Source organism: Quercus lobata, chromosome 4 (assembly GCF_001633185.2).
Source record: "Quercus lobata isolate SW786 chromosome 4, ValleyOak3.0 Primary Assembly, whole genome shotgun sequence".
NCBI lineage: Eukaryota > Viridiplantae > Streptophyta > Magnoliopsida > Fagales > Fagaceae > Quercus > Quercus lobata.
In genome coordinates, this window is record NC_044907.1 from 76,231,234 (window position 1) to 76,244,067 (window position 12,834).

At 38.7% G+C, this 12,834-nt stretch overlaps 1 protein-coding gene across 1 annotated transcript; it reads right to left on the reverse strand.

Annotated features, from left to right (window-relative positions):
* Positions 1 to 10,013: 10,013 nt before the first annotated feature.
* Positions 10,014 to 10,598, reverse strand: LOC115985825. Its single transcript, XM_031108726.1, has one exon. The coding sequence runs from the start codon at positions 10,596 to 10,598 to the stop codon at positions 10,014 to 10,016; it is 585 nt and encodes a 194-aa protein (XP_030964586.1).
* Between the last annotated feature and the right edge of the window lie 2,236 nt (positions 10,599 to 12,834).

Sequence of the window (12,834 nt, forward strand, 5' to 3'; positions counted from 1 at the left end):
GAAAATAAAGAGCAATCACTTATGATCACTTAAGTGTCCAACACACAACCAATGCAAAATACATGAAGTATATGCATCTAGGAACAAGATCCTACTAAGGTACAAGTGTGAAGTACTCAAGAGATATTTGTAATATCTTAAAAGTAAAAAAAAAAAAAAAAAAAAAAAAAAAAAAAAAAAAAAAAAAAAATGCTACAAAGCAATAAGGTAAACACAACATACTGAATATAAACCGAATAAATAAAAGCAAAGAGTATTAAAGTTTTAAACAAAAGTACTAAAAGCATAAACATAAACCAGTAGTTATAAAAGCTAAAAATAAACACAAGTAAACCGCCTGTGAACCAATAACCAATGTTTCTAAGCCTAAACCTATGCTCCCCCTAACATTGTGCAAGCTCTTCCTCAGCTCCCCCTTAAAATTTTCTCCCCCTTTTTTACCAGAATGGCCAAAGGGCTAGAATCTCTTGGACTCAGAGTCTGAACTATGATCAAGGGACAATTCCCTGATTTGAGAAGATAAGGTTGTGATCTGTCCCTGAACATAAGCAAACTGGTCCGCTGTGTGCTGCACATGGGAATCTAGCATAGTGTATAACTGGTCCACTTTAGCTAGGATGCAATCTAGTCTGTCTGATCCTTGTGCTGGTGCAGAAGATGATGGCTGAGCTGAAGACTAATCTGATGGCTCTAGAGCAGTAGTAAATCACTCTATCTCTTCCTCTGTATCACCTCCCTCATCCTCAACATGTGCCTGAGGTATGGTATGCATACCTGTTTTGGAGCCTTTGATGTGGGCTGTGCTCGTAGTTAGTGTATGTGCACCAATGGGATAGTCCCTTTGAACTATCGTGAGGCCACTCAGAATTTTAAGGTGCTCCTTTGCAATGAGGCTCATAATGAGAGAGGGAAAGGGCATTATAGTCCTTGAATTCTACTTCATAATGCACTTTTTCAACAAGTAGAAGATGTGTCAACAAATATCAATTTCCTTGCGGGTGAAGTGATCGTACAAAAACGTTGTCCTTGGAGCTTACAATGTAGTGAGGTTGGTGACCGAGTACAAGTTGTGAATCATCACATAGGCCAAAGTCCTTATCTCTAGTGAAAATGGTATTGTGTTCATGGAGTTTTTCTTTGGTGACCCACCAAGTATCCTCGCCATCATCGCAATGGATCCCAATCTATCGTCGTATTGAACTAAGATTGGTTGTGAGGGAGGACGAACCTCCAAAAAGTCTTGTATGAGCTCCCTTGTAATCACAAATTATTTGTGCCTTACCCAGCACTCGATACGATCCTTTTCTACTGTAGGATTTGAGAAGAACTCCTTGATTATCTCTGAATAAACAACCTCAACTAGGTTCAACAGCTTGGTCCAAGTTCTTTCTTTAAACACCTCAGGTATGAAAGTGCTCTCAAGTGATTCTATTTGCATGACCTTTTCCATGATAATCGTTTTATCCTTATAACAGTCATTATACTTCATATCAGCTTCAGCAGACTTGAAATGATCAAAATCAGTGCGTGCACGTTTGGAAGTTGGTTTCTTGGTGGCTGCATGCTTAGTAGGAGCCATCTATGCAAAGGAACACAAAATAGAAAATAAACCAACTCAAAACAGAGTAAATAAACTCAAACAACATGCTAAAGGTGTTAAACCATGAATCAAGTAACTGTGCTTGTGTGTGTCTATGTAGAGCATGTGCTTATGCATGTGATGCATAGGGATGTGGCATGAGATGCATGAGGTGCCCCTAGTGTGTGCATGGCATGACGTTGAGGCACAAAATGGACATAGTGTGTAAAAACCAACAACATTGACCAAAACATGATAAGCATGATCAGTCAAGACAAAATCCAAGAATTGGAACCCACTTGAGTCCAATTCAACACAAAAATGTCACTAGGATATTTTGTCAAACACCTAGCATGCAACAAAGTACACAGATGATGTAAAATACATGAACATAATGAAATTTGCCTCAATACATGCTTAAACTGCCACAGGGGGCCAACACAGATACACAAACATCAAATGGGACTCAACCCAATCAAAGATTTTGAAAAACTTTCACAAAAACTAAGAACTCCTATCCATTTTCAAAAAATCCCCAATTTTTGAACTCTAACTTAAAATCTGCATAATCTAAGAAAAACATGAAGAAAATGTTTAGGAAAACATGCATACCTTGAAGTGATTTTCCAGAGATTTTACCTTGAAAATGATGGGATTTGAGTGAAAAATGATTTTGGGTTGAAGGGGGGTTCGAAAGAGACTTAGCTAGGGAAATGAGAATGTTTTGAAAAACTGTCACATATGCCTTATAAAACTGAAAACACGTGTTTTTCACGGGTTAGAAAGTAGCAACATAGTTGCAAGAAAGTCGCGAAATGAGCCACTAAAGCTCAAAAGCTTTCGCGAGAAGCTTTTGGCCACGAACCAGTCACGAGACAGTCATGATAGCTCTTGTGTGAAATTAAAAATTTCTAGTTTTTGCTTGAAAACCATTTCGTGAGAAGTGTTTGGTCACGAAATACTCATGAGGCAGTAGCGAGACTTTCTGTATGAAAATATGATTTTGTAATTTCCCTTAAGCACATTTCGCAAGAAGCTCTAAGTCGCGAGCTTCTCGCGAAAAGACCTCTAAACCAGTGTTTAAAGAAAAACACAAAAATGCATTTTGAACAAAAACTAAAAGAATGAAAGTATAAAATCACTTTCCAAAACATATAAAACACTTAAAAATATTTTTGATTTTGATTAGCAAGTACTTGAGTATACACATCACATTTGAACATGTACAATCACACAAATGAGATAAGCATTAATTGAATCAAAGTCTTGTGTGTTGTGGGTGAGTATCAAATGTGGAATAGTCCTTAGACTAGAGTGAAGCTTCAATGATCAATTCAATCAAGTCATACGCAACTGGTACGAAATCAAGTGGACTATCTTAATTATAGAAATGAACATATATGACCTCCTACAAGAGAATGGTTGAAAACTTAGAAGCTTTTCATTTGGCTTTTGCATAAATCATAACAATTGATCCTTTTTGGATAATACATCTCTTTTTGAGATCGGTGCTTGAAATTTTTGATATTTCAACATGTAAAGTTAGCCTTTGGCTTTTTGAGCACCATACATTTTAATACAAAAATCGCTTTTCCTTTTTCCTAGTCAAATACTAGTATGTGCAACAAGTTTTTGCAGCTCATTATCTCTTTTCATTTAGAGATTTACATTTGGTAAGCTCTATAGCAAAAACATAAAAATAAAGTGGGAAGAGATATAGGCATAAGTCTATGCAAGTATCAAGACCATCAAGACTATTAACCAATCATTCATGACAAGCTTGAAGATCTATTTACAACAATCATACATAGATTTCAAGATTTCTCCCACACAGATATATGTGAATACATAACAAGCTAAGCTCGTAAATGCATTACGCCACTAGTACGAAGGTACTAGGCCAAACTCATATGTGATATACACAACATAAGCAATCAAACTTTTTGAAGATTTTTCAATTTTTATGTTTTTTGAATTTTTTGAACACACTCAAAAATAGAACAAGAAAAGTAAGATCAATAACAACAAGTAACAGCAAAACTTGTAAAAGAAGCATGCTATAAACAGAAAGCAATGCATGATATGATGCATGAACCTATGATCCTAAGCATTGGAAGTATTGATGCATGGACATAGGAGATAATCATGCATGAGTACCCCTCTTCACCCACACGTCACGTGCGTTTGGGGTGATATCCCTATAGGATTAGGTACACGACTTGTGACCTTCAAACAAGCTATTGAAGTTTGCCAAACATGTGGTGAATGCCTCAATCATCTTCATTACGTCCATCACACCGGAATCTCCATTTTGACTTCTTGGTTGCCCAACAGCCCAATTCCTCTTGTCTTCTCTTGGTCCTATTGGGCTTTGATCCCTAGCATTATTCTATGCTCTCAGCTTATGACAATTAGGTCTGGTGTGTCCTTGAAGTCCACAATGATGGCATACATGGTTCATTCTTGGACCTCTTTGTGATTTTGGAGGTGATTTCCCTTTGGCTTCAGACTTGACCGTTGATTGGTTGTGAGGCTTATTCAACACTCGTTGGCCAGCCATATTCGTCTTCTTCTCCACATTTGCTTTCTCAACAATAGGGACAGCTCCTTTTGGTTCTTTGGCCTTCACAAACTTTACTTCCTTGGTTACCTTTACACCTAAACTACTTTCTGTAGTATATCCTAACCCGGTTTTGTTGGAGAAAGATTTTTTAGAAGAGATGACATCATCAAGCTTCTTGGTAGAGACTCAGTCTACTTTGGCATTTGCTTGAACCACCTCAAGCTCAAGAAATTTCACCTTTGTGTAAGCCTCGGTTAACTCACAATTCAACATCTCAATCTCACACTTGGCCTCCTTATATCTTATTAGGAGACTTCTATAGTCCTCATTTGCTATCTTCATCTTCTTCACAGCTGCCTTAGCCACCATTGCATACTCTCCCGACTTCTTAAGGAGAGAGTTGTAATTCTCTTGAAGACCGGCTGTATTTTCATCTACTTTAGCATCCGATTCTTCTACAATTCTCATGGATTCCTCATCACTATACTCCCCAAGTTCTTGCATAAGCAAATTCAAGTCCTCTAAAGATTCAACATGAGCAATAGTCATAAATGCTGAGAAGTTCCCTTCTTCATCACAACTATCCTCCGAATTTGAATTGGAAGAGTCTGAATCACTGAGAGTTATGGCATATGCCTTGCCCTTCATTCTCAAATAATTAGGACATTCTCTCTTGACATGTCCATGTCCATTGCACTTGAAGCAAGTGATTCCTTGAGTAGATTGAGACTCCTTCCCATCTTTCTTCCTAAATTCCTTCCTATCACCCTTGGGAGATGAAAACTTTCCTTTGTTGAAAGGCTTCCCATTGTTGTTCATCTTCAGAAATTTTTGGAAGTTCTTTGCAAGGAATGCTACTTCCTTTTCCACATCATCCTCTTCGAAGGAGTTGTCCATTCTCTCGATGATGGTTTTAAGAGTAAGAGATTTGCTCGATTTATGAGAAGGCATTCCCAACTCATATGTTTGGAGAGATCCAATTAGCTCTTGGATTTTGATCTCATCCAGGTCTTTACTCTCTTCTATAGCTGTGACTTTTGCTTGGAAACTCTCCAGTAAAGACCTCAAAATCTTTCTCACCACCTTAGAATCTTCAATCTTCTCTCTGAGATTGAGTTTGGCAATTACAATTTCATTGAGCTTTCCATAGAAATAATCGAAAGCCTTATCATCTCCCATCTTAAGTTCCTCAAATTTGGTGGTAAGCATTTAAAGCTTCGTGTCCTTGACTTTCTTGGTACCCTTAAATGTCGTTTCAAGGATCGTCCAAGCTTCCTTAGCTGTCTCCACGTGTGATATCCTGTGAAACTCATCAAGGGACACACCATAGAATATAGCATCGATGGCCTTACTTGGCATTAGCTAATGCAAAAGCTACCTTGTCCCATTCGGACTTCACAGTTGTGGGTTTAACATACCCATTCTCAATGAAATCCCATACGGACTCATCTATAGCACACAAGAAAGCCCTCATTCAGACCTTCCAAAAAGCGTAGTTGCCTCTATCAAAGAATGGTGGGGCATTAAGAGATTATGACTGGTCCATCACAAAAGGTCAAGGAACACACTCAGGTTTTTAAACCACAGCGAGTGTACCCACTCTGATACCAATTGAAAGCTCGAAAAAGTGTTAAAAATACAAGAGCTGTTTAGACCCCTAAATTAAAGTTACGACTTGACAGATTTTACACTAACTTAATTCTAAGTGCGGAATAGTGTAATGTGAGCGAATAAACAAACAAGCTACTCTAATCCATAATCAAGACAACACAGCAGTAAACTAAAATGTAAAAGAGTAAGGAAGGGAGATGCAAACACAAGATAATACGCTGATGTGTTATCGAAGCAAAAACCGAAGAACTCGATGAAAAACCTTTCCGCCACCCTCAAAACAGTAATCAATCCACTAGACAATCAATTTGGATACATGGGTTAGCAAGAGACCCTCCAAGCCTAATTTACCCAATGTACCTAAACCCTCCAAGCTCCTACTTCAATAAGGCTTCTCGGAACCGTGTCTTGTCTAGCTCTTCGAATCCCGCAAAAAACTCCATGTTGCATCTGCCATCCTTGACTTCTTCCAATGCTTCCCAGCAGCACCAAACTATCATTTAGGACTCTGAAAGGGTGTGGTATTAATTTTCTCAAGGTATGTGCTTCTCGGAACCTAACATGGCCAAGGTTCTGTCTAGTATTCTTATAGTCAAAGGAATGTCAGCTTACCTAAGATAAGTGGTATGAGAGACCAGACAAAATCATGATTCTATTTAATAATTAATCAAATGCTAAGAGGTGTTAATTTACCTAAGGTATGTGGTCAAAGAAGCCACGCAAGACCAAGGTTCTGTTTAACACTTAGAAAAATGATACTAGGTATTAATTTACCCAAAGTATGTGGTCCGAGGAGCCAGGCATGACTAAGGTTCTGTTTAATACTTAAACAAATATTGAAAAGTATTAATTTACCCAAGGTATGTGGTCCGAGGAACTAGACATGACTAAGGTTTTGTTTAACACTTAGAAAAATGATATGAAGTATTCATTTATCCAAAGTATGTGGTTCATGAAGCCATGCATGACTAAGGTTCTGTTTAATACTTAATCCAATATTGGGAAGTATTAATTTACTCAAGGTATGTGGTCCGAGGAACCAGGCATGACCAAGGTTCTATTTAACACTTAGAAAAATAATATGAAGTTTTAATTTACCCAAAGTATGTGGTCCGAGGAGCCATGCATGACTAAGGTTCTGTTTAATACTTAATCAAATATTGGGAAGTATTAATTTACCCAAGGTATATGGTCCGAGGAATTAGGCATGACCAAGGTTTTGTTTAACATTTAGAAAAATGATATGAAGTATTAATTTACCCAAAGTATGTGGTTCGAGGAACCAAGCATAACTAAGGTTCTGTTTAACACTTAGAAAAATAACATGAAGTATTAATTTACCCAAAGTATGTGGTCTGAGGATCCAAACATAACTAAAGTTCTGTTTAAAACTTAAGTAAATAATTTGAAAATATCAATTTACCCAAAGTATGTGGTTTGAGGAACCAGGCATGACCAATGTTCTATTTAACACTTAGAAAAATGATATGAAATATTAATTTACCCAAAGTATGTGATCCGAGAAGTTAGGCATGATTAAGGTTCTATTTAACATTTAAGTAAATAAGAAGTGTAACGCATAATGTAACAATCGAAAATATGGTAGAAAAGACTTTCATTAATAATAATACATTCACAGGTTATTTACATTCTAGAGGCATGGTACAACATTTTCATCTAGATCTTCAAGATAATATACACCTATTCTAGCCACCGAGGTGATGGATATGGCCCTTCCAATTTGGCCCTAACTTTCCCCATGTTGGGTTCTTTGCAGTACCCAAATCCTTTCTTAATACCAAGTCTCCAGGCGCTGGCCTTAACCTCACGTTGGCGTCATACCCTTGCTTGAGCTTATGTTGATAATATGTCAATTGAACCATGACATTTTCTTTTCGCTCTTCAATTAAATCTAAACTCTTCTCTAACAGCCCATCATTGTTACTCGGAGTGAAAGAACTCGTCTTTAGTGTTGGGAATTTGGTCTCTAGAGGAATCACAGCTTCAGCTCCATAAGTCATTGAAAAGGGTGTCTCCCCTATTGACCTACAAGGTGTAGTCCGATATGTCCACTGAAAAAGAACACTTGTATAACTTTTGGTCCTCAGACAGCTAAAACCGAGGAGCATTTCTCTGCACTTTGTCAACCTTGGACTTCCCCTCAAGCAAGATATCCTCTTTAAGGAATAGCACAATAAAGTCCATCCAGCTAGGTCCCACCCTTATTTGATGAATACGAATAATCTCTCCCTTCATCTTAGTAGGTTCACACAGGTCTTCAACAAGGATAACCCGAGATAAGCTCTACATCGAGGAGGTTGTGAGAATGGCTAGAGAGTTAGCATGTGTATTTCCGCTTCTAGGGATTTGCAGTAAGTTGAAAGACTTAAACCCTAATTGCAAGTGCCTGACCTGACTTAAATATTCTTACATTCTCATATCCCTGGCCTCTAACTCTCCCCATACTTGGCCTACAACTAGCCTTGAATCTGAAAATACCTCCACTGTTCTTCCTCCCATTTTCTAAACCATAGCCATTCCAACCAATAGAGCCTCATATTCTGCTTCATTGTTTATGGCTGAGAAATCAATCTTAAAGGTTTCTCAATAGTGATATTCTTAGGAGATATTAAAACTAGCCCCACTCCAGATCCTCTTTGATTTGCTGCACCGTCAACGTATACCTTCCAGGATAAAGGTTCTTTCAATGAGACCATGCCAACTGATTTTCCAATCATGTCCTACTTCTCTACCTCCTTTTCCAATGGGGATTCAGCAAACTTAGCCACCAAATCTGCGAGGACCTGGCCCTTGATAGAGGTGTGAGGTATATACTTGATATCAAAATCCCCTAGGATCGTACCCCACTTGGCAATCCTTCCAGTGTAATCAGCATTCCAGAGTAGTGATCAAAGAGGAAGTTGGATTAAAACAACACTTGTGTGGGATTGGAATTAGTGAGGGAGTTTATGTGTAGCATGTACTACTACCAAAATGGCCTTCTCTAGTGGTAAATAACGAACTTCTACTTCATTCAATGACTTGCTCCGCCACTATTAACCCATATCAGCACCAAACTTATGGCATGGGAAGCCACAACAATGTAAGCAAACAAAACCTCATCCACTTCAGGCCTAAACATAACAGGTGGCTGAGAAAGGTATTCCTTAAGCTACTGGAAGGCCAAGACACACTCCTTAGTCCACTCAAATCCCTTCCATTTATTCAACAACTAGAAGAAAGGTCTGCACTTATCCACTGACCGAGAGATAAATTGGTTCAAGGTGGGAGTCATTCTTGTTAATCTCTGGACTTCTTTGGGATTCTAAGGTGGCTGCAAACTATTAATTGCCTTAATCTGATCAAGGTTGACATCAATTCCACGATGAGTGACCATATAGCCAAGAAATTTATCTGACCCCATGCCAAAACAGCACTTGGAAGCATTGAAGCGTAGTTTGTATCTCCTTAGTATTTCAAAATATTCCCGAGGTCTCCCACGTGCTCGAACACTACCTTACTCTTCACCACCATATCATCTATATAAACCTCAATATTTTTGCCTAATTGTGGTTCAAACATCCTGGTTATCATCCTCTGATAGGTAAACCCTACATTCTTCAATCCAAATGGCATGACCTTGTAGTGGTAATTTCTAGTAGAAGTGATAAAAGCTCTCTTCTCCTGATCACCCAGAGCTAGTGGTATTTGATGGTATCCCTGGAAAGCATCCAAAAAGCTCATCCGAGGATAGCCTATAGTTGCATCCATTAGCTGGTCTATCCAAGGCATAGGGAAAGGGTCTTTTGGGCAGACCTTGTTCAAATCTATGAAGTCAACACATACTCACCACTTTCCACTCTTCTTTTTCACCACTATAGTATTGGCTAGCCACTTAGGGTAAAACACCTCTTTAATAGCCTCGGCTTGCTTAAGTATGATCACTTAGTCCTTGATAGCATCGGAATGGTCCTTAGATGAGCATTAAGGTGGTTGCCTTTTGGGGAAGATAGATGGATTGTCATTCAAATGATGGCAGATGAAGTTTGGGTTCACCCCAGGAGCTTCGTAAACACTCTATGTTAACACATTAATATTTCTCTTGAGAAACACTATCAACTCTTCCTTCTTTCGAGGAGACAGCTGAGCTCTGACCTGAAAGGACTTTACGAAATCATCATGAATAACAATTTTTTCTAACTTCTCACACTTTTCTCCTTTTGACAGCACGTCTATAGATAACACTAGAGTCCTTGATTTCTATAAACCCCTCTCAACAGAGGCCGAGGACTTAACTTCGGGCTGATGCATTATTGCAGCCACCAAGCATTGCCTAGTCACGGACTGGCTTCCAACCAGCTCCTTAATTTGGTCCCTAGACGGATATGTCATTTTCAAATGCAAAGTGGAAGAAACGGCTCCTAGGTCATAAAGCCAGGGTCTGACCATAATAGTTGTGTAAGAAGAATAAGCATCCACCATAATGAAGTCCGCCTCTACCACTTTTAAACCTACTTGCACAGGTAGTCTAATCTGACCCCTTGGAACAACAACTTTCCCATCAAAGCCTAACAAAGGTAAATCATAAGCTGTCAAATCCTCAAGATTCAAGTTTAGCCCTTTGTACAAATCAATGTACAAAATCTTTGCCCCGCTATCTTGATCCACCAACACCCTCTTCACATCATACCCCCCTATCCTAAGGGTGACCACCAAGACATCATCATATGGTTGTATGGTTCCAACCTTATCCTCATCCAAGAAACTCAATGCTAGTTGGATCTCTATCCTAGCCCTCTTTGGCTTAGAGTTAAGGTCCTCGACAGGTGGCCGAGCTACAAACATCACCCTAGAGGGGTGAGAACTAGTTCTCCCTAGAGTAGTGAAGATGACATGAATTGTGCCCAAAGGTGGCCTTGAAGAAGTATCTCTTTGAGATCTGGATCATGCCTGACCACTTTGCCCACTAGGATGAAGTAGAAATTGCTTTAACTTTCCACCTCTGACTAGCTGTTCCTGATGATTCCACAAAATTTTGCAATCTTTTGTAGTGTGTCCTCGCTCCTAGTGGTATTGACAATGAAGGCTTTGATTGTGCTTCATAGGGTCTCCTCTCATTTTATTTGGCCATTAAAAGAATGACTCATTCTTAATCTTTTCCATGACTTGATGCACTGGTTCCCTAAACACTGTGCCAACCACCTGGGTAGCACTTGACCCTGACTGCCCAGCAAAGTCTCTACGGGGTTGATTATTGTTGTATATGTCCGACCTGAAATCCTATCTTGAGGGATAACCTTATTCTTCGATTTCCCTTGCTACTAGTCTTTTTGGACCTGCTTATACTCGTCAATATGGTCCATGAGCCGACACACACTCCTTATCGACTTCTTGGTTAATGATTTTCTCAAATCATGCTAAGCAGGTAGGCTGACCTTGAAAGTCCTTATGGCCACGTCATCAAAGTCCCCATCGATCTCATTAAACATCTCCTAGTATCTGTCTGAGTATGTTTTCAGGGTTTCTTCTTCTTGCATGGTCATAGACAATAGGGAGTCAAAGAGCCGAGGAACCTTACTACAAGTCACAAACTGGGCCCAAAATGCCCTAGTGAGCTCCTTAAAGGAGCTAATAGAACCTTCTCTCAGACCATCAAACCATCTCATTGCCACAGGCCCCAGACTGGATGGGAATACCTTGCACATCAAAGCCTCGTTCCTAGAGTGAACGGCCATCCTCTAGTTGAAGTGGCTCACATGTTTTACAGGGTTTGTTCAACCATTATTCATGGTGAATGTTGGCTAAGTAACCCACTAAGGGAGTTTTCCTCCAATTCTGTGTGTGAAAGGTGATTTGGACATAACCCTAGAATTATCACAATAAACAACCATGGTATCTTGTTATATCCCATAATCATTCAAAAACATTTTCATCCAAAGAAGCTATGAGCAACAACTTCCAACAGCAATATATTCTGCCTCTGCAGTAGACAAAGACACAAAATTTTTCTTTCTACTCATCCAAGCAACAAGATTGGCTCCTACATAAAAACATCCACCAGTGGTGCTTTTTCTATCATTAACATTACCAGTCGAATCAGAATTAGAAAAACCAACAAGAGACAGATTAGACTCTTTGCTATAAAATAATCCATAATCACAAGTTCCACCAACATATTTTATGATTCTTTTAATAGCATTTAATGTGAAACCTTAGGATTAGATTGAATTCTAGAACAAACACCAACACTAAAGGCAATATCAGGTCGACTAGGAGTCAAATACAAAAGACATCCAATCATGCTTCTATATAATGTAACATCAACAGATTCACCTGATGGATCATTTGTTAATTTGGCATTTGCAGCCATTGGTGTTCTAGCATAGGCAGCCTTGTCCAGTCCAAATCTCTTGACTAGATTTCTTGCATACTTTGCTTGGTTGATGTAGATACTTGAGTCTGTTTGCTTCATCTACAATCCCAAGAAATAAGTTAGTTCACCAACCATACTCATTACAAACATTGCCTTCATTTCATCTACAAAAGAGTGAGAAAAAAAATCATTAGTAGCACTAAAAACAATATCATCAAAATAAATTTGAGCTACAACAAAACCATTCTTATCCTTTCTTATGAAGAGAGTAATATTTGCAAATCCCCTTTTGAATCGACGTTCAGTGAGATATGTAGTCAATCTATCATACCAAGCCCTAGGAGCTTGTTTCAAACCATAAAGAGCTCTCTTCTGCTTGTAGACATCATCCAGTCTGTGAGAATTAATTAAACCCTTCGGTTGTTCAACATATACCTTTTCTTGCAACATCTACCTTTTCTTGCAACATCCTATTCAGGAAAGTACTCTTGACATCCATTTGATACAACTTGAAATTCAAATGGCTTGCTATGGCTAGAAGTATCCTAATGGATTTTAGTCTTGCTACCGATGCAAAGGTCTCATCAAAATCAATCCCTTCCACTTGTTTGTACCCTTGAGCAACAAGTCTTGATTTGTTTCTAATAAATGTACCATGTTCATCTGACTTGTTTTTAAAAATCTACTTAGTTCCAATCACATTTACTC